The sequence below is a fragment of the Elephantulus edwardii genome, unplaced genomic scaffold (genome assembly GCF_000299155.1).
Source record: "Elephantulus edwardii isolate Elephantulus edwardi_28Jun2011 unplaced genomic scaffold, EleEdw1.0 scaffold00044, whole genome shotgun sequence".
Taxonomy (NCBI): Eukaryota; Metazoa; Chordata; class Mammalia; order Macroscelidea; family Macroscelididae; genus Elephantulus; species Elephantulus edwardii.
The window spans coordinates 16,223,691-16,245,958 of record NW_006399794.1 but is presented as its reverse complement, the minus strand read 5'-3'; the positions used below and the strand labels follow the sequence as shown (position 1 = coordinate 16,245,958).

Below are 22,268 nucleotides of genomic sequence, written 5' to 3'. Positions count from 1 at the left end.
GACAGCGCAGGAGGGGAAGACCCTCTATGAGATGGATTGATTCGGTGACTGGGGTAATCGGGATGGGTGTGTCAGAGGCGGTGCGGTTGGCACAGGATAGGGCAGGGTTTAGGGCTGTTGTGCACAGGGTCGCTATGAGTTGAAAACGGCTCGACGGCACATAACAACAACAATGTGAAGATTAGCACTACTATAATACCAAGCATAGGATCTAGCTCAGTAAGTGGTAGTTATTTTGCACAAAAAACATAAATGTTTTAGAGCTCACAATAGGAAAAACATCAGAGGTCACCCAGACTGGTCATTCTGGAAGAAGTAACACTGGACCAACAGCATTAGTATAACATGGAAACTTGTAAGAAATCTAAGTTCTAGGCTCTCAGTACTGACCCATTAAATAAGAGTATCAAAGGTAGAACTCAGAAACTCTTAAAAAGCCCTATGGGGTGATTCTGATGCAGCCATAAGCAATAAATAAGCAAGTGAGCATGGTTGTGTTCTAATAAGCCTTTATTTAGAAAAACATGGGTGAGTGAGATTTGGATCATGGGCCAGAGGTTGTTGACCAACAGCATCCTTCAATTCTTTGTTTAAACTCTTTCTAGGCAACCCTAACAGTTATATACCATCTGCCTGAATACTTGTCACAAGCTATTCACTATTCAACAAAGCTTTTTTTCCCTCCCCTAAACCTGAATCTATGCTCTGACTGTAGAGTTTTTTCATATAAAACACCCAAATGTCCCCCCTCAGACTTCTACCCTTGGAGAGTTTATGTATACTATAATCCTGTGCTTCACAGATTTTTTTTAAAGGGTAAGTTCACTCTAATTGGAGACATACTGAAGGGAAGAATGCTTTTATCCCAAAGCACCAGGTGAAGAGAAAATAGAATCCCTTAAAGATATCCCACAGGCTGGGCAAACTTCACAGCAGATTTTTTATTATCTTTTTATACCTGGGGTTAGCTCAAAGGATGGTGATTCATAAATGGCAAGCATCACCACTACCACAGAGAGGAGGAGACATCCTTGACCATGAGAATGGGAGCTTATGATATCTAAATGGCTCAGTCTCTGCCTAACTCTGACCACCCAGAAAGCTCTTTTCCCTAGAACTCAACATCATCAGTGCTGGCACAAAGAGGTCTATAGCTAGTTCAACTTGGCCAACAGTTCTTCCAGTTCTGGTCGAGCTTTGAATCTTCCCTTGAAGTCTTCTTCAGTGTGCTGAGAAGAAAAAAATAAGTAGGAATTACTGGAGAGCTTTCCATTACCCAAATATGCACAGCAATCAAAAATGACCTATCAGCCAGTTCTGCAAAGAATTATTTACATTCGACTAATTTTAACTAAGTATCTAATACATTGTGAGAGAAAGATGGGCAGTCTTCTCCTTTAACAATTTAGTATAGGAAGCCTGATGCAGAGTCACCATGTGTCAGAACTGACTCGATGACAGTGGGTCTGGAATTTTTGCTTTGTTACTACACAATGTATTCAATGCCAGCGATTGAGAACTAAAGCAGACTTCGTCTTTGTCATCAATGAACTTAAGAGTCTAAGACAGGCACAAAAAGAAGTAATGGTGAAACAGTATCACAGGAAAGACTAGAAAAGGAGAGAGGATGACAAACAATCCATTTACAACAGAAATAAGAGTCAGAGAGGAAGGGATATTTGAAGTCAATATGACTGGCATGTTCTCTCCTTGTCTACAGATCTATGAGAAATGACCCCTATTCCTTACCCTTTACCTCCTGCCACTACCACCCCAACAAACCCCACCCAAACAAGCAAAACACAGAACAAGAGAAACAGGATGACCATATGTTAGTTAGAAGTGTGATCAAATGAAAACCATTAGAAGCCTTAGATTAAACACTGAGTATTCTGGTATCTTGGGTCATTTTTAGACTGGTACCATTTGCTTCATCTTCATCCTGTTTCTCTTGTTCTGCATTCATGCTTGCTAATGTCTTTTGCTTATTTTGGTGTTTTGTTTTTTTGGGGAGTGGGGGGCAGGTGGCAGGCTACATGTAATCTAGTTTTAAAGGCCCAAGAATCATCTCTCTCAAGAACATTTTAACATTTCTACTCTGATTTACTATGTTGTTGTTATGTGCCATCGAAATTGCCTGCGACTCGTAGCGACCCTATGTACAACAGCCCTAAACCCTGCTCTATCTTGTGACAATCTTACTGTCTCTGACACACCTACTCCCATTTCCCCAGTCACTGAATCGATCCATTTCATCGAGGGTATTCCTCTCCTGCCCTGTCCTTCCACCCTCCCAAACATGACATCCTTCTCCAAGGACTGGTCCCTCCTTGCAACATGTCCAAAGTATGTCAGATGAAGCTTCGGAATCCTTGCCTCCAAGGAGCAGTGTGGTTTCACCTTCTCTAGGACGAACCTGTTTGTTCTCCTAGCCATCTACGGTATATTCAATACTCTCCAGCACTAAAGCACAAAGGCATCAATTCTCCTTCTGTCATCCTTAGTCATTGTCCAGCTCTCTGACGCACAGCAAGTGATTGCAAAGACCATGGCCTGTATCAGGTGCACCTTAGTCTTTAGACATCATTGCTCTTCAGTTTTTTGGAGAGGTCTCTGACAGCAGACTTTCCCAATGCAATATGTCTTAATTTTCTGGCTGCTGGTGCCAAGAGTGTTGATTGTGGAGTCAAGCAAATTAATTACTATATATGAAACTGATTTACTATACTTTACATGAATCTAACACTGTATTTACCTTCTATATAATTGCCTGACAGGAGGGGATTTGGCACTGTCATAAGCTCACTCATAACTTCAGGATGAGGTTAGCTCCTGTGATCTATAAAGCATGATCCCGGATGCCTCAGAATAGCCAAAATAAACTCTGTGCACCTTTTCTGGGCTGCGCTATCCACATCTGAGTGAAACGGACCACATATTATCTTGGATAAATTAACCTCATTTCCAGTTGTTTGTAAAGCCAAGCAGTCCAGTTGCCCTCCACACCCTTACAGCACAATCCTCATTTTGAATACCAGTACACCACCAGGGGGCGCCTGCCAAACTAGAACAATACCTACCTCCTTTATTAAGAGTTTGACTCCTTCAGGAAGATTGCTTCGTATTATTTCCAAGAAAATCTCTGCAAACGTAGCACTCAAACCACTGATCTGAAAAAAGAAAAGATTTGCTGCTAAAGGAAGGCTGCAAGAGTCGGGTGATTGGGCAGAAATGGCTAGACCTCAGATGCTAGCACCAGCGGAGCTAGGGGCCTTGGTTGGAGGCTCAACACTTAGAGCTGGTGTATGAGTCCAGCCTACAAGACTTCTCTTCCTGCAATATCTGTTTGCAGGGATGATCACTGGTTGCATCTACTCCGATAGGAGATGTCATAACTGGATCAAGAGGTAAGCAACTCCAGGCTGACATTCTGATTCCGCTCAGGCTTACCCACACTGATCAGGACCTGACAGGTGTCAGATCCTGTGCTGAGAAGCGAGAGATGAAACAGATGTGTGACAGAAGAGCACACAGGGAGTTGCAGGAACCCACAAGAGTAATGCCTATCTGTCTAAATCAAGGGAGGTCAAAGGAAGTTTCCTAGAGAGGTTACATATCGGTAGAGTCTTAAAGAAAACCAGGAGTAAACGGAGAATTTAATGGTGATGTAGAGGGTTTTCAAGACAGAGGAAACAACATTCAGGAAGATGTGAAGGCAAAAGACAGTATTCAGGGAATTAAAAGAACCTCTATGAATGGTTGGAATGAATGGGATGTGAAGAGGAAAAGCAACAATTTATGAAGTATTTGACTCCTAATTTAAAGCGGTCAAAACTCATAAATTCAGAGCTGTCATTAGATGTATCAAAAGTAATCTACTGCTAATATTTCAAGAACCAAAGTTTCTAAGTACTTTGGTTATTCTGAAAACAAGCATGGATTTAAAGTTATACTGTCTCAATACTATTTTCACTATTGCTGTTTCTTGAGTGGATCACAAAGACCACACAGTGAGATCTTGGCAAGACAAAAGAAATGAAATATTGACATGTATTACAATATGGACAACTCATGAAAACATGCTAAATAAACCAGGCACAGAAGTTTATATTAAATATTCAGAGCAGGCAAATTTATAGAGACAGAAAGTATAGCAAGGACTGGAGGGACTAATTGGAAATGACTTTAAGATTATAGAGTTTCTGTTTGATATAATATCTGGGAGTAGTAGTGATGGTGGTACATTGTACACATACTATACACCTCTGAATTGTATGCTCAAAATGGTTAAAACAGTAAACTTATACATTATGTATATTTAACTACAACATTTTGGTAAAAAGAAAAAAAAAGCCAGGGGAATCAGGGAGGTAATACATTTTTAGTTTCTCCCAGAGTGCCTACCTGAACAACTCGCTCATGGGTGGAAAGGACTGAGTCTAGGAACATTTTGTTTCCTTGGTCTTGCAGCCTCAACACCTCCATGGTTTTTGTGGGCAATGCATAACTGTGGAAAGGAAGAGTCAGCTATTAGAAGGGTTCCCATGAACCAGCAGCAGCTAACACAACACCACTTAATACCACTTCAGTCAGGGGCAGTCCTTGGGTACAGCTACCACAGTATGCTCCTGGGAAGCCAAGCATCAGTCAGGAACAAAGTAAAAAGACCTTGTTAAGCCTCTTCTAAAAGTCTCTAAAACAATGTGAGAGACCATGTAATGCTTTTCCTGTATCTCCAATTATGCCTAATACAATGAACTAAATATAACAAAGTGATTAATAAGTATGTTTACTTGCTCAAGAACAAACTGTTCTTAAAGAATTAGTTCATTATTAGGTATGCTTTGGAGGCTAACCTTGGGTACTCCATTGCTTCTGAAAAATTGATAAAGGAAACCCAATTATTCTAGGCTTCTCAACTTTGCAATACTGACATTTGGACTAGGTAATTCTATGTGGAGAACTGACCTAAATGGATACCAGCAGGACTCTCTGCCCTCACTAATGACAATAAAAATTGTTTCCAGAGCTTGCCAGATGTCCTGCAGGGAGTAAAACAGTCCCTGACTGAAGATCATTATTGTAGTGCCTAAGCTTACTATGATCAGCTTAAAGCAGATACACATACTGCAGTGAAAAGAATATTGAACGTGGAGTCAAGTCTTGGCCCTGCCACTGACTCATTCACTCCTGTCGAGTTGGAACTGATTCATGGCTGATCCTCGGATGAGTTTCCAAGGCTGTAAATCACTTGAAGGAGACTGTTCATCTTTTTCTGTAGGAGCTGCTGAAGATTTGAACTGCTGAGAGGCTCAGGCCTTGGGTCAGCAGCACAACTCTCTATGGACTATGCTATCTATGCAGGCAAAACATTTCCTCTCTGGACTTCAGTATAAATGGAATTACAATCTGGGCATATATAAATAGACTAGTGTGAGGATCAGGTGTGGTGATAACACTAATGACTACAGAGAAATACAGTACCAATGTCTTCATCTTATCCAAAAAAAGTCATTGAAGTAAGGAAACATAAAATAGTTTACACATTGTTGTTATATACCATCAAGCTGGAACCAATTCATAGCTGACTTTCCAGTGAATTTGAGAGGCCACATGGGAGGAGACTGCTCATCTTTCTCCCAAGGAGCAGCTGGTGGATTTAAACCACCTGCCTTTGAGTTGGCAGTACAACTCCTTATCATTAAGCCACTGTTGTTAAGTGCCATCATCAAGTTCAACCGACTCAGGGAGCGACCCTATCAACAACGTCTCTGGCCCTTGCCCTCTCCGAAGCCAACCTCACCATCTCCAACAAACCTGACCTGATTGCCACAGTCACTGTGTCAATCCATCTCATCCAGAGTTGTCCTCTTCTGTGCTGATGTCCTCTTCTAAGCATGATGTCCTTCTCCAAGGGCCAGTACCTCCTGACAACATGCCCAATGCATGAGACAGTTTCAGAATCCTTGCTTCCAAGGAGTAACCTGTTTTCACCCTCTCCATGACAGACCTGTTTGTTCTCTTTGCAGTCCATGGTATTTTCTATACTTTTCTCCAGCACAACGCAAAGACATCAACTTTTCTTCTGTCACTCTTATTCACTGTCCAGCTCTCATATGGCTAGCAAACAACTGAGGAGACCATGACCTGATGCAGGCACACCTTAGTCTCTAGATTGACATCATCGCTTCTTAGCTCTCTGCAGAGGTCCCTGACAGCAGATTTTCCCAATGCAATAGATCTTTTGATTTCCTGGCTGCTGGGGCCAAGAGTGTTTATTGTAGATCCAAGTGAGAGGAAATCTTTAATAATCTCAATCTTTTTTTCCATCTATCATGATTCTGCCCACTGGCTCAGTGGTGAGGATATTTGTTTTCTTGATGTTGAGATGCATAAGCCATCAAAGCCCCCCAGTCATCTACAACTTGACGGCACTTAACAACAATTTACAGATTAGAATGAATGAATTTTCCATTTTTAAATTAAAAAAAATGAATTTTCATGTCTAATGAAGTTTCATTAATTAATACAAGGAACATATGAGCATCTATAAAATGAAGGTAGTTTGATGAACTGAAAAATGGCTTAGAGGCAAATATCAGTCCTGGATGCTAATATTGGCTCTGTCAGTTATTACCTATCTGACCTTGGGCAAATGAATTCAGTCCTCTGAGTTTCAGTTTCTTCAGCTATAAAGTGAAGATATTAACACTTATTTCATAGGACTGATTTATTGATTACATGAGAATACATAAGTAACTTCTCTGTTATACAGTGCCTTAGTTTCTATATATACAACTGGGGTAAGTTTGTGTTACAAACTCTTCCATGCACACTCCCTAAATAACATCCTCAAACACGTTTCAGCACAATCTCTGATCTCTTTTTCTTCTAACTCCAATATGGTAATAACTTCCCTTTATTAAAAATGTGAACACATTTATAGAACTGCTATGGAGATCAAACAAAATAATTATGTAAAAACTTTTCTAAAGTAAAATGCTCTTTTTCTTCTTGAACATTATGCAGGTTGTTACTGTCATCAATAGGTATCATCAATTCAGGTCTGACTTATACCCACCCTATGGAAAACAGAATAAAACACTGCCTATTTCTGTGCCAGCCTAACAAAATTTGCAATGTTTGACACTACTGCTGTACTATGTCATCAGAACATCTCATGAGTGTCTTTTATTTTTCACCCTGGATTCACTACTTCACCACGTACTGATGTCCTTCTCCAGGGACATGTCTCCCATGATAACATGTCCACAGTATATAAGATGAAGTCTCACCATCTTTGCTGGTAAGGTGCATTCTGACTTTATTTCTCCCAAGACAGACTGATCATTTTTCTGATAGTGTATATAGTATATTCACTAATCTTCATGACACCATAATTTGAATGTATCAATTCTTTGGTCTTCATTATCTAGCTTTCATATGCATATGATGCAAATGAAATGATCATGGCTTTGGTCAAACGCATGTTAGTACTCAAAGTGACATCTCTGGTTTTTAACATTTTAAGGAGATCTTTTGCAGTAGATTTTCCCAATGCAATGAAATATATTTTGTGTGTGTGAGTGTGATTGACGCTTCCACGAGCATTAATTATAGACCCAAATAAAATTAAATCCTTGACAACCTCAATTTTTGTCTGTTTATTATATGTTGCATATATGTCTAGTTGTGAGGATTTTTTGGGTTTTTTTATGTTGAGGTATACAGGTCATACCAAAAGCTGTAGTCTTTGCTTTTCATCAGTCAGTGCTTCAAGTCTTCTTCACTTTTAGCAAGCAAGGTTGTATCATCTAAGTATTTCAAGTTGTGAATAATTCTTCCTCTAATTAAAATATTACAATGAAATGTGCTAGGAGCTGGAGTCAGAAAACCAAAAGGGTCAAACTCACTCAGCATTTCTTAAGCTCAAGGAACTGAAGAACAAATTCAAACCTCGAGTTGCTATAATCAAGAATGCTTTAGGAAGAGTATTACATGATCCAGGAGGTATCAAAAGAAGATGGAAAGAACATACTGAGTCATTGTATCGAAAGGAAATAGCAGACACAGAATAATTTAATGAAACAACATATGAGCAAGAGCCTATGGTGATAAAGGAAGAAGTCCAAGCTGCTTCGAAGGAAATAGCAAAAAATAAGGCCCCAAGAATAGATGGTATACCAATTGACATTTCAGCTAAGAGATGCTGCCCTGGACGTGCTCAAGTTATGTCAAGAAATCTGGAGAACAACCACTTGGCCAACTGACTGGAAGAGATCGATATTTGTTCCCATCCCAAAGAAAGGTGACCCAACAGAGTATGGAAACTATAGAACAATATCGTTGATTTTACATGCAAGCAAGATTCTACTGAAGATTATCCAAAAACGACTGGAACAGCACATCAGCAGAGAACTGCCAGAAGTCCAGGCTGCGTTTAGAAGGGGTTGTGGTACTAGGGATATTGTAGCTGATGTTAGATAGATCTTGGCTGAAAGCAGGGAATACCAGAGGAATGTCTGTGTTTCATTGACTATGCAAAGGCATTTGACTGTGTAGATCATAACAAACTATGGCTGACTCTGAGAAGAATGGGAATCCCAGAACACTTGATAGTGCTAATGTGAAACTTATACTTGAACCAAGAGGCAGTTGTCAGAACAGAGCAAGGAAACAATGCATGGTTCAAAATTGGAAAGGGCATATGCCAGGGATGTGTCCTGTCTCCACACCTTTTCAACCTGTATACAGAACAGATCATCCGGGAGGCTGGGCTCTATGAGGAGAAATGCGGAATCAGGATTGGTGGAAGATCTATCAACAATCAGCATTATGCAGATGACACAACCCTGCTTGCTGAAACTGAGGAGGACCTGAAGCGCTTGCTGCAGAGCGTCAAGGACTGCAGCCTTCAATATGGATTGAGGCTCAATGTCAAGAAGACAAAGATTCTCACCACTGGACTAATTGGCAGCATCAGGATGGATGGTGAAGAGATTGCAACTGTTCAGAGCTTTAGTCTGCTTGGCTCCACAATCAACACTCTTGGCACCAGCAGCCAGGAAACTAAAAGATGTATTGCGATGGGAAAGTCTGCTGTTAGGGACCGCAGAGTTTAGAGCTGTTGTACATAGGGTCGCTATGAGTTGCAAGCAACTCGACGGCACATAACAACAACAACAATTCCTATGCTAGGGTCTTTTTCATATAGTAAGCTTTTCATGTTATTTGTTCTTCATACAGACTGTAAGTATGGTGAAAAGATACAGCCTTTATATACATCTTTCCTGATTTTAAGGCACACAGTATCCTCTTATTCTGTTTAAATGATTGCCTTGTACAGGTTCCATAAGAATACAATAAAATATTCTGGGATTCCCGTTCTGTGCACTGTCAGGCAAAATTTGTTATGATCCACACAAATACCTTTGCAAAGTCAAAAAAACCCAGGTTAACATCTTTCTGGTATTCTCTATTTTTAGCCAGGATCCATCTAACATCAGCAATGACACCTCTTCTTCCATGTTTTCTTCTGAATCCACTTCAAAGTAGAATTTGCCTTAATGGCATGCATGGAAAGCTTTCAGGACTTTTTCTTGCTGATTTAGCATGATTCAAAACAGGAAAAATCTGCTGCAAACATATATTCATAATGGGAATGTGGAATATATGAAGTATGAATCTAGGATAATTGAAAGTTAAAAAAATGAGAATTGATATCCTAGGCATTAGTTGGCTAAATAGACTAGAACTGGCCATTTTTTTTCTTTTCTTTTTTTATTAATTTTAAAAGACATTTACAGAGGTTATGGATTTCCATTCATTCATTGTCGCACTTTCCTCCCTGCCCACCCCTCCCCACCAGGAACTGGCCATTTTTAATCAGACAATCAAGTGGTCTATAGTGTTGGGAATAAAAAAAAAGTGAAGAGGAATGGTGCTAAGTCCATCAGAAAAACAAACAACAATTTCAAGATCTACTATGAAATAAAACACTGTCAGTGATGAGATAATGCCCACACAGCTACAAAGATCAGTTAATATGAATATTTATATTTATGTACTAATCACAGATGCCATAGATGAAGAAAGCGAAGATTTTTACCAGAAATAAAGAAGAAGCACAGGGGTTTGTCTGGATGGATCTACAAGAGTATGATGAGAGGCTCTTGAGGGGAAATTAACAGAAAAACCAGACATAGTTTAACAAAGAAATGCTGGAAACTTAAGTCACTGCAAAGTAGAGCAGGTCTTTGTGTTGTAGAGTATAGGTAATTCATTCTTCAGCATCTTTAAACTTTTCTGTCTTTTCAAAATTTTCAGCAATAAATAAGGTGCGTCTGATACAGGCCATGATCTTTGCTATCACTTGTTATGCATCAGAGAGTTGGACCATGATCAAGGAGGATAAAAGGAGAATTGATGCCTTTGAGCTGTGGTGCTGGAGAAGAGTATTGAGAGTACCATGGACTGCTAGGAAAATAAACATGTTCATCCTAGAGAGGGTTAAACCAGGCAGCGCCTTGGAGGCAAGGATTCTGAGGCTTCGTCTAACATACTTTGGACATGTTGTAAGGAGGGACCAGTCTTTGGAGAAGGACATCATGCTTGGTAGGGTGGAGGGACAGCGCAGGAGGGGAAGGCCCTTTATGAGGTGGATTGATTCAGTGACTGGGGTAATCGGGATGGGAGTGTCAGAGACAGTGCGATTGGCACAGGACAGAGCAGAGTTTAGGGCTGTTGTACATAGGGTCGCTATGAGTCGCAAGTGACTCAATGGCACATAACAACAACAACAACAAATATTTTTGGATGATTAAACAGAGACAGGGAAATGTAACTGAATTGCAAGAATCAACCTAGTATAACCAAATAGTACTGCTTTGGGGGAGTACTGGGACAAGCACATGAGAAACTGCAGGGGGGCTGCAGAACTTAGAAATTGTAGACTTCACTATATGCAAATTATACCTCAATTTAAAAAATTTAAATGCATTTTTTAAAAAAAAGAAAAGTAGCTTAAGAGAGTGATGCTTTGTGATGTGCTCCTTCTCCGTGGAGCACAGGGGCTGGATCAGCCAGCCAGCTCTTCATGAATGGAAGCTGTTCCCATTAAGATTTCCATCACCTCAGGCAGGGTGTAGGCACATTAAAGGACCGGTAGAAGGCCTCCTCTCCTCTCCTGGGTGAGCTGTAGCTACAGCTCTAGAGGTAGGCAGGCAAAACAGTCTCAGAACAAAAACTGGCACATCTGCCTTCCTGTCTAATTCTATCTCAAGGTTAAAGCTGTCATCTCCCTACCCTCAATTCCCAGAGGAAAAATGGATCAAGACTAAATGAAAATCACAAGGTAAAATAATTTCATCTCAAAAAAGCAGGGCAGTGAGAAAACAACCAAAATGTTGGTCTGAAAACTACAATCAACACCAAGAAGTGAGCTGTATGCTAAAAACAAACATCTCTTTATGCTCTGTGAAGTTTGGGGCAAAGAGCCAAGAAAATGGTAAAACGCAGCACAATCATTCTATTGTTCTAGGACTCATGTCTATAGGTCTATGCCTCTTAGCACTGAATCCATGTGAACAAGTATTTACTCATGGGCTTACTATGTATCAGGTACTAGGTATAAAGTCCAAGGGTTAGACCCCTGCTGGCAGACTCAGTGTTTTCCCTAAACTGCTTAAAGTCTAGTGGAAAAGTCCAAGTAATTCCAAGGTGTGAAATCAGTGATATGAAAGAGAAATCACGTATTCTTTGCTTCTCCTAAATACGTAACAGAAAAATTTAATGGGATTTCCTTTAGAAATTACTTTCACCATGAAGCTTAAAATATGAGTTAGGTTCAAAGGTGAGAAGGGACAGAAACAAAGTCAATGCTTCTAGAAGTAGAAGGAGGAATGAGAGAAGCATGAGTTAGGCTAAGAGAAGCCAGCACAGGCCATAGGACACCTAGCAAGTGACAGAAGAATTTTTATTTTGAACCTAAGAGGATGTAAATCCATAGAAAGATTTAAAACAGCAATGCCATCATTGTACAGTCTAAAAAGATCATCATAACTGCCATACGGAAAACTGATTAGAGGGACTCAAGAACAGAAAGAGATCAGAATATCATTCAATCTTGCCACTTACTAGGTATAAGACAATGAGCAAAGCTATACAGCTCATACAAACACCTGATATGCATTGTTGTTATGTGCCACTGAGTCTCTTGCGACTCACAGCAACCCTATGTACAAGAGCCTTAATCCTGCTCTATCCCATGCCAACCTCATTGTCTCTGACACACTTATTCCCACCACCCAATCACTGAATAGATACATCTCATCTCCTGTGCTGTCCCTCCACTCTCCCAAACATGATGTCCCTCTCCAAGGACTGGTCCCTCCTTGCAACATGTCCGAAGTATGTCAGACGAAGCTTCAGAATCCTTGACTCCAAGTAGCAGCCCAGCTTCACCCTCTCCAGGACAAACCTGTTTGTTCTAGCAGTCCATTGTATATTCAACACTCTTCTCCAGCACCACAGCTCAAAGGCATCAATTCTCTTTCTGTCATCCCTAGTCACTGTCCAACTCACCAATGCAAGCACATAATTGCAAAGACTATTGGCCAGATCAGGTGCACTTTAGTCTCCAGCCTCACATTGTTGCTCTTCAGTACTCAAGTAGTCTCTGACAGCTGATTTTCCCAATGCAATTCAGTTCTTGATTTCCTGGCTGCTGGTACCAAGAGTGTTGACTGTGGAGCCAAGCAATCTCTTCACCATCCATACTGATGCTACCAATTGGCCCAGTGGTGAGAATCTTTGTTTCCTTGATACTGAGCTTCAATCTGTATTGAAGGCTGCAGTCTTTGACCTTCTGCAGCAATTGCTTCAGGTCCTTCTCAGTGGCAAGCGTTGTGATAAGTGCTGAAGAAATAAAAGAACAGAGCCTATATCTAGAGGGAATGCACAGACTAGAAGCAGGAGGATGGAAGGATGATATATAAATAGACCACGGGGCTCAGAGCCCAATGTCATGACAGAAACATGTTGCCAAGTGCTCAAAGAACAACCAACTCCTGGGGCTTCAGAAAAGATAAAACGGCTTTTTGGGCCTCAAACAAGTGAAGTACTGTTAAGTTTTGAGAGATAAAGTAACAGCTTACTAGCAAATCTCCTAAAGAACATTTTTAGCACACTTTAGCACTTTTAGTTACACTCTCATAAAGGTTTAAAAGTTTTAAAGGTTCAAATTTGGCTAAGAACTTAAAGGTAGACATATAATTTAAAATCCTAAGATCAGCCAGAACTGAGTTTGACTCCTGGCAACTTACTCATCTGTGACATTGAGCAAGTTACTTAGCTTTTGAGCCTTGGTTTCCTCATCTATAAAATGGTAACACATTAACATTTTTAAATCAAACAAACTGTGATAATTATTAAAAAAGGAATCCTTTTTGCCATATATACATTCTGTGCTGTACTACTATGCCACAATGGGAAGCCATCCAAACAAGGATTTATTTAACATGTTTCTTTAAACAACTTTAAAAAATTAATATTACAAAGAATTTGAGATATGCATCCAACTGGAACTCAGAAAGCAGTCTGGTACTTTCTAATAATGAAATATTTAAAAAAGTTAAAGTAAAAAAGAAATATATACTTACCATCCAATTCAGAAATCCCATCCTAAAGCAATGAAAACTCCAGTTTTCCAAAAACATGTCCATATTTATAGTTGTTGTTATGTGCCGTTGAGTCGCTTGCGACTCATAGTGACCCTATGTACAACAGCCCTAAACTCTGCTCTGTCCTTTGCCAATCCCACTGTCTCTGATACACCCATCCCGATTACCCCAGTCACTGAATCAATCCACCTCATAGAGGGCCTTCCCCTCCTACCCTGTCCCTCCACCCTACCAAGCATGATGTCCTTCTCCAAAGACCGGTCTCTCCTTACAACATGACCAAAGTATGTCACACGAAGCCTCAGAATCCTTGCCTCCAAGGAGCTGCCTGGTTTAACCCTTTCCAGGATGAATCTGTTTGTTTTCCTAGCAGTCCATGGTACTCTCAATACTCTTCTCCAGCACCACAGCTCAAAGGCATCAATTCTCCTTCGATCCTCATTGGTCATTGTCCAACTCTCTGATGCATAACAAGTGATTGCAAAGACTATGGCCTGTATCAGATGCACCTTAGTCTCCATAAAGATACCATTGCTCTTCAGTACTTTGGAGAGATGCCAAACAGCAGATTTTCCCATCATGTAGTAGCTTTATTAAAAATTGCCCAAAATTAGAAACAATGCAAATGTCCTTTAACTGCTGATGGATATATATAAACTGTGGTGCATCCATTCAATGCAATGCTCCTCAGCAACCAAAAAACCCAATAAACTTATGCCATAGGGAAGAACATGGAAGAATCTTAAATTAATTATGCTGATGAAAGAACCCAAATTAGAAAGAATAAATGCAGTAATATTCTACTTATATGACATTCTGAATAAGGCAAAAGTATAGAGCCAGGAGACTGATCAGTAATCGCCAGGGCCTACTGGTAGGGAACTTTGGAGGATGATGAAAATGTTTTATATCTTGATCATGATATTTTCCATAACTCCCATGCATTTATTAAAGCTTTCAGAACTATTACCTAAAAGGGTGATTTTATTAAGTGTGAACTATATATCAAAAACCTGACTTAAAACCAGTATTACTTGTTATAAAAATAAGGAAAGTTAAATATAACTAGGGTTGCACATCTGCTTATTGTAATTACAATATTATAAGTTTACATCTCTAAAATCTAGAAGTAGCAAATAAGTATTTAAAGGGAATACAAAGTATTATAAAATCTAGCTAGATAATCCCCAAACAAAGCCAACCCCATGCACATTGAGTTATTTCTAACTGATGGTGGTCCTAGACGAGAGAACAGAATTGCCTCACAGTGTTTCCTGGCTGTGAATATTTACAGAATAACTGTCACATCTTTGGCCTGCAGTGGGCTGATGGGTTTAAATATCGACTCTCCCTTGGCAACTGAGGGCTTAATCACTGTATCACAGGCCTTCTCAGACATGAAGGCTCCAAATGGATTCATTCCAGCTCAACGCTAAGCTGAATTTGCATTTCTACAAGTAGCTCTAGTGATCTAATGGTAAGAAGCTGTGCTGCAATCCCAAAGTCATGGTTTAAATCCACCAGCTGCTCTGTTGGAGAAAGATGGGCAATTTCTTCCAATGCCATTTACAGACTCTGAAAACCCACTGGAGGGTCAGCTGTGGGTTGGTTCTGACTTGATGGCACATAATAATAGCCATCCTAGATAAACTAAATCAGAATTTATAACAAGATCTCCACAAGAGTCACCGGAGAAACTACAAGAATCAACTAAGGCTCTTAACTATCCTTTGAGCTTGGCACAATTTGCTACCAAACAACGAGCAATAACACTAAGGAAACACTCAGCAGTTAGAATACCCGACCACACAGGGTCACGAGGGCAATATTTGTCCAAGGATCAAATTCAGAAGGAATGAAGGGAAGAGGATGGAGGGATTGACAGAAACAAGAACCACAGAGAGAAGGGGGAAGAGTGGGATACAGTATGGATAATATGATCAATGTCATTAAATAATATATGAATAAATGGCTGAGAGAAACGCCAATATGCTATGTAAACTTCAACTTGAATTCTAAATAAAAACAAAAATTATATGATATTCATGATATCCCATACTTTGTAAGACACACTAAGTACATAAAGAACCTGATCTGACCTACAACCTGTAGAGAACAAAACAGATGAATGGGAACTTGTAAGAATCAAATCCCTATGCACATAAAAAAACTTCTCCAACAGGATAAAAAGGAAAGCCACAGACTGGGAAAAATATTTGGTAATGACATAGCTGCTAAGGGGCTCATCTAAAATTTATAGACTACTCCAGCACCTCAACAACCTAATCACAAAATGGGCACAGGATATGGACAATTCACCAAAGAAGACATTCAGATGGCAAGCAAACACATGAAGAAATGTTCGCAATCCCTAGCTATCAGAGAGATGCAAATCAAAAGAACTGTGAGCTATCATCTCCAGCAACAACAGCAAAGTTCAACAGATTAGCAAACAAGAAATGCTGGCAAGGTTGTGGAGAGACTGGAACCCTTATTCACTGCTATGAGAGTATAAAATGGTGCAACCACTCGGGAAGGTGATTTGGCACTTTCTCAAAAGGTTGGAAATAGAAATACCATTGGACCCAGCAATTACACTACTGGAAATATACCCTAAAGAAATCAGAACCACCATCCAGAGGTTTGTACACCCATGTTTATTGCTGCATATGGACAACAGCAAAGAGATGGAAGCAACTCAAGTGACCACCAACAAACAAATGGATAGAAAATGTATGATATGGTCACACCGTGGAATACTATGCAGCACTGAAAAACAATGAACTTGTAAAACATTACACAATGTGGGTGACCCTGGAAGACATTATCCTCAGTGAAATATCTCGGTCACAAATGGACAAATACTGCAAAACAGCACCGTTATAAAGCAGGACTGACATGGGGGTTTGGGAGGAGAATAGGAAAAGAATGGATAAATAATGAACACTGCACTGGAACAGATGAAGGAAAGAACTGTTTAAAAGGAATATATGTTTAAGCATTATATATGTTTAGGCATTACATATATGACAATAGCCCAGAATAAGTAGTACACTGCAAAGTGGACAGGGGGTGGGAAGAGAGGAAATTGTACAACAATGAATAAATATAAAAAAGAAAAGAAAAGAAAGTGAACTGGGGGAGGGGGAGGAGAGGAGGAAGAGGGAGGAAAATGTGCAACAATGAATGAAAATCCAACTTTTATGTAAACTTTTGTTAATATCACAATTAAAATAAATTTATGTTTAAAAAAGAACCTGATCTTTATGTAAGTCAGTAAATGTTAGTTTCCTTCCTTTCCTTTTAAACAAATCCTTTTCATTAAATAAAAAATAGCAGGCAAAGAATACCTACATAAATAGAGAGATATACAGAACCGATGAATCTGCAGACTATAATAATTACGTCATGTCTTCCCAAATTGATCTACAGATTCAACCTAACTTTTTTTTCTAAAATCAACAAGTTGATTCTAAAGTTTATATGGAAAACCAAAAGACTTAAAATAGTTAAAACTATGGAATTTCAAAATCTCTGTAGATGTTCATTGAAATGAAAAATAAATAAATTAACATAAAAAATAGTTAAAACTATTTAGAAAAAAGATAACTTTGGAGTTTCAATAATCAATTAACAACATGTTAATATGTTATTATTACTGTTATTGTTATTATTATTACTGTTGTTAATTAGCATCTAGTCAGTTCCTAATTTGTGGCAACTCCATGACAATGGAACAAAATGCTGCCTGGTCTAACTACAGATTAGACCTCTGTAATCCACAGTTTTTCACTGGCAGATGCTTGACAGAGATCACCAGGTTTTTCTTCCTTTGTTGTTGTTGTTAAGTGCTATGACAACAAAAGGAAATCCAGCCCAATTAAATGAAAATGTAGTATTTGTTGCAATGCTGTGCATTTCCCTGCCAATGCTATGCATTTTAAGTCATGAAAGAAACATTTTTTTCCCTAATTACTGATATGTACTTATTTCACTCAGCAGTTTCCTCCTAGTTTATCATATTTTGTAGTTAAAATAAAAAATTATTACTTTTGGGGAAAAGAAAATACAATCAGTGGTTGCCTGGATCCTGGGGTGTGGGAGGAAAGAAGGAGAGTGACTTTGCCTGGGCACTTGAGAACATTTTGGGGAAATAGAACTGCAGTGGAAAATATTGAGGTTTTTTGCAGTGGTAGTTACACTACTGTACAAATCTGTCAAAATTCATAGCATTATACACCTAAGCAGAGTGAATTTTACTACATGTAAATTATATCTAAAAAAAAAAATACCAGAGCATGCAACCCATAGTAGCCCCGATGTCATAGCATGTTATGTGTCAGAATGCTTACTGAAAAGTCAACAATTCAAATTCACCAGGTTCTCCAGCAGAGAAAGATAGACAGTCTCCTGTAAATATTTACAACCTTGGAAACCCAGTGGAGGGTCACCATGAATGGAAATAGACTCAAGGGTGATGGGTTTCTGCTATCTATGCCAAGAACATCATATTTAAAGACATTCTTCCAACCCAGCAGGTAACCTTCATACCTTTCTTCAACTTTAATGGAGAGATCATTGCAGAAGTTGTGAATATATTGGGCATAATTCTCTGCCAGGGCCATGTCATATGCGGTCAGATGAATGTTCACAACACCATACTCATAGTCTGTCCCCAAGTTAATGGGTCTCACTTCCACTTTTCCTCTCTTCTTTTTGAGCTGAAAAATAAAAAAAGAGAGAGAGAGAAGATACAGATATTGTCCAAGAAATCTAATCATACCATCTTGATAGAAAAAATAATTTTTCAGATAAATCTGTTTACTCTTCTACCTTCTGGTTGCACTACCAATAAACTGAAGTTCTCACATAGGAAGGATTGGCAATTTCTCTTTTGGATCTGGGCTGTGACATTAGTCAAAGAAAGAAGAGGGAATGCTGTCAATATTAATACAGGTGGTTTTCGTCCCTTAACTTTCCATGAGACTCATTTCAATTTCCTATTTGTAAAACTATAGGTTTATGCCAAACCAAAAATTCTTAACATGGAAACTGTGACAGATTTACAGGTATCTAAGAACACCTAAATTTATCAATTTGCCCATTTTTCTGACAATCCTTAGCTTTTTAGAATAATAAAAAAGTGAACAGCTAGGCAGCATAGAATTAATTTTCTTCCAAACCTTCTAGCTCTAAAATTCTGCAATTATATTGTCTCCTTTGAGAACTGAATGTCAGGACAAATTATTTTATTACTTCCTTTTCCTTTCATATAAAGCACTACTTCCCTACATGCCAACCTATGCACTCCTTGCCATGCCTATCTTCCAAAATCTCTCTGACGGTCCCAAACCTCCAACCTTCCCATTCCCAAGGAATGGCATTCACAACTTGCACTACCCAGGGCCTCTGCTATTTAGTAGACATAGTTCTCTTGGAGGAAAAAAAAAATCTTTTTCTACTTAGACGTCTTACATGACCCCTATCTAATCCCAATAGAGTTGATCCTGACAATGCACTTGGGATGCCTCTATCATATCACAGTTCTTCAGGTCAACTTAAAAAAGCACAGGCCAAATCTGGAAAAAGAGGGGGAAAATCAAGTATGGGGCTTTTCACAAGGTCTTTAACACTGATTATAGCCCTTATCTCATTTAGATGTTTGAGAATGGAATAAAATACTTTACGTAGTTAATAAACTTTACAGAAAATATATTAACTATTATGGTACTACTAAAAAAAAAAAAAATAAAAAAAAAATCCCCAGCCATTGAAAACCCTACGGAACACACTTCTCTAACTCCCACAGGCTGCCTATGAGTCAGAGTTGTCGTGATAGCAGCTGGTTGGTTGGTTGGTTGGTTGGTTGGTTATATAACACATGGCCTGGCACAGAGAAAACATGCAACAAATCATCATTTTAGAATTTCAGAACAGTAAGGAATTTAAAGATGGTTTTGTCCCAGTTCTTTTTCTTCATAGGTAAATAAAGATTATTAAGTCCAAAGATACTTTAAAAACATACCCTAGCATCACTTAGCCAGACAGGCTGCTTCAGGAATTAAAATACAGACCTTTGTATAACCAGTGTAGAGATTTTTCCACTGCAGTTACTGCATTATTAACATTAACAGAGGTGGCAACCTCAGGGTGCTACAAGTGAGAGGCTAACCTCTAAAAGCTAATCATCAGGGGACTAGCTGTCTCTTCTACAGAGCCAGCCACAGCAGTGGCCAAATGCAGCAATCAGTACTTCTCATCATAAAGGTCGGCACTGTTGTCAGAGCTGTGAAAAAGGTTCAAGTCCAGAATCCAGTGTGGAGTGGTTGAAATTTTTCCAGCAGGGAAAGGAGGAGCTGTGAAGGCTGTGAAAGGCTTTGTTTAAGATGGGGCAATGCCAGGTCTCTCCAAAGTTGTCATTTGAGGGGAACAAAAGAAGAAAGCTGATTCTCCAGCAACCCTCCTGGCAACTCCTTTGCTTTTCCATGTTGGCCTAGATCAGTCAGTCCTGACCAATCCACACCATCAAGAGCCCCTTCTTATATTCAGTTCTGAGTTAGCACACAACATAGGCAACAAGAGTTTTACTACATATAACACCAGAAACAGTTCTTATAATTTTATCTGCGTACTCTCATATTCATCCTTTCTTCTTCTCATTTTCTGAATACAAGCCCTCATGACTGTTATGGGGAGCTCTTAAAGATAATGCTTTTCACAACAGCACTCATCCAATGTATAAACAAATGATGGTACTTACAGTAGAATAGTATGCAATGCTAGTAACACATCTGCAAACATCTTAGAACATGAGTAAATCTGGAAAGTGTTATACTGAGTGAAATAAGGCAACCATATAAAAGCAGGTATTATATGAGATGACTATTGTAAAAAGTCAAGTAAAGGTCTACATAAATACTACATAAATTCTTTGATGGTTTTCAGGGGTGGGAGAGGAAGGGTGGGTGCATCATTAACTTAAGGATTCCTTTCGTTGTTAGGTGTCTCTGAGCTGACTAGGACTCATAGCCACCCTATAAACAACAGACTGACCCATGCACTGTTCTGCTCCATTTACACTATCTCCAAAATTGAATGGTCACTGTGTCAATCCATCTTGTTAAGGATCTCACTCCCTTTCTCAGACCTTCCACCTTTCCTAGCATGATGTCTTTTTCCAAGGAACTGATCTTTCATGATAACTTGCCCAAGAATGTGTAGTGAAGTTTCTTCATCTTTGCCTCAAAGGAGAACCCTGGTTACATTTCCTCTTAGGCAGATTTGTTTGTACTTTTAGCAGACCATGTCATCCTTATTCACTGTCCAACTTTCAGATGCATAGAAAGTAAGTGAAAAGTCATGGCTTGGATCAAGTGTACCTTAGTCTTTAAATTGACATCTCTGCTCTTTAGCATTTTAAAGAATTCCTTGACATCAGATTTTCCCAATGCAATATATCCTTTGATTTATTGACTGCTATTACCCTGTGCGTTGATTTTAGATCCAACTAAAATGAAATAGCTAATAATTTAAATGTTTTCTACATTTATCATGATGTTGCCTACTGGTCAAGTGGTAAGGTGTTTTATTTTCTTGATGTTGAGATGCAACCCATATTGAAGGCTGTAGCCTTTGATCTTTTGCAGTTTTTTAATTCCTTTTCACTTTCAGCAAGGAAGAATGTGTCATTTTCATAATGAAATTTGTTGGGGTGAGTCTTCTTCTGATCTTGACGCCACATTCTTCTTCATTTATAGTTCACAGCTTCTTGAATTATTTGCTCAGCATACTCACTGAATTGGGAGAAAGGATGCATACAACTCTGATGCATACCTTTCCTGATTTTAAATTGTGCTGTGCTTCCTTGTTTTGTTAACTAATTGTCTTTGATGGTAGTCACTAACTGTCTTTAATGCATCTTGACTAAACATCCCATCAAGGTCAAACTGCAGAAGTCAGTAGAAATTCTTAATTTCTTTACCTTTGGCTTTAGTGTTGGTGTATATATTTGAATAATAGTTGTATCAAAAGGTCTGTCTTCTATGTGTATGGCTGTTATCCTATCATTGACAGCACTGTACTTTAGGATAGACCTGGAATGTTCTTTTTGATGATGAATTTATCTTTGTCCTTTAATTTTTTCATTTCCAGAATAATTGAACATATGATTGTCTGATTCAAAATAGACAGTATCAATCCATCTCAAATCACATTAATGCCTAGGAGGGTGATCTTTATGCTTTCCATTTTATTTTTTATTTCTAGATTTTTGGCTTTCTATTTTATTTTTTACTACTTCCAATTTTCACAACTTTCAACTCTTGATTCAAACTTTGTACATCTCATATTTCAATTTTTAAAGGATGTTTGCAGTTTTTTATGTTAATTTTTTAGTCTTATCACATCAGCAAATGAAAGGTTTTCATTGGGTAAAAGCTTTACTCCATCTGTATCATTAAGGTAAACTCTACCAGCGCTGGCTGAAAATCGCCTGTGACTTCATCCATAGCCACTGGTGAGAGTCAGCGCCCAGAGCCATCAGGGGCTTTAAGCTCGTTGCCCACTGCTGTGGTGTGGACAGCTGAAACC

At 39.0% G+C, this 22,268-nt stretch overlaps 1 protein-coding gene across 1 annotated transcript in view; it reads right to left on the bottom strand.

Moving 5' to 3' along the window:
* Positions 1 to 1,154: 1,154 nt before the first annotated feature.
* MRPL48 (mitochondrial ribosomal protein L48) overlaps positions 1,155 to 22,268 on the bottom strand; it is a 37,559-nt gene continuing 16,445 nt past the window's right edge. The window contains exons 3-6 of the mRNA XM_006885734.1: positions 18,231 to 18,400; positions 4,405 to 4,507; positions 3,081 to 3,170; positions 1,155 to 1,229 (exon numbers count right to left, since the gene is read on the bottom strand). Coding sequence (XP_006885796.1) covers positions 1,155 to 1,229; positions 3,081 to 3,170; positions 4,405 to 4,507; positions 18,231 to 18,400 — 438 coding nt within the window. The remainder of the gene's footprint in view (positions 1,230 to 3,080; positions 3,171 to 4,404; positions 4,508 to 18,230; positions 18,401 to 22,268) is intronic.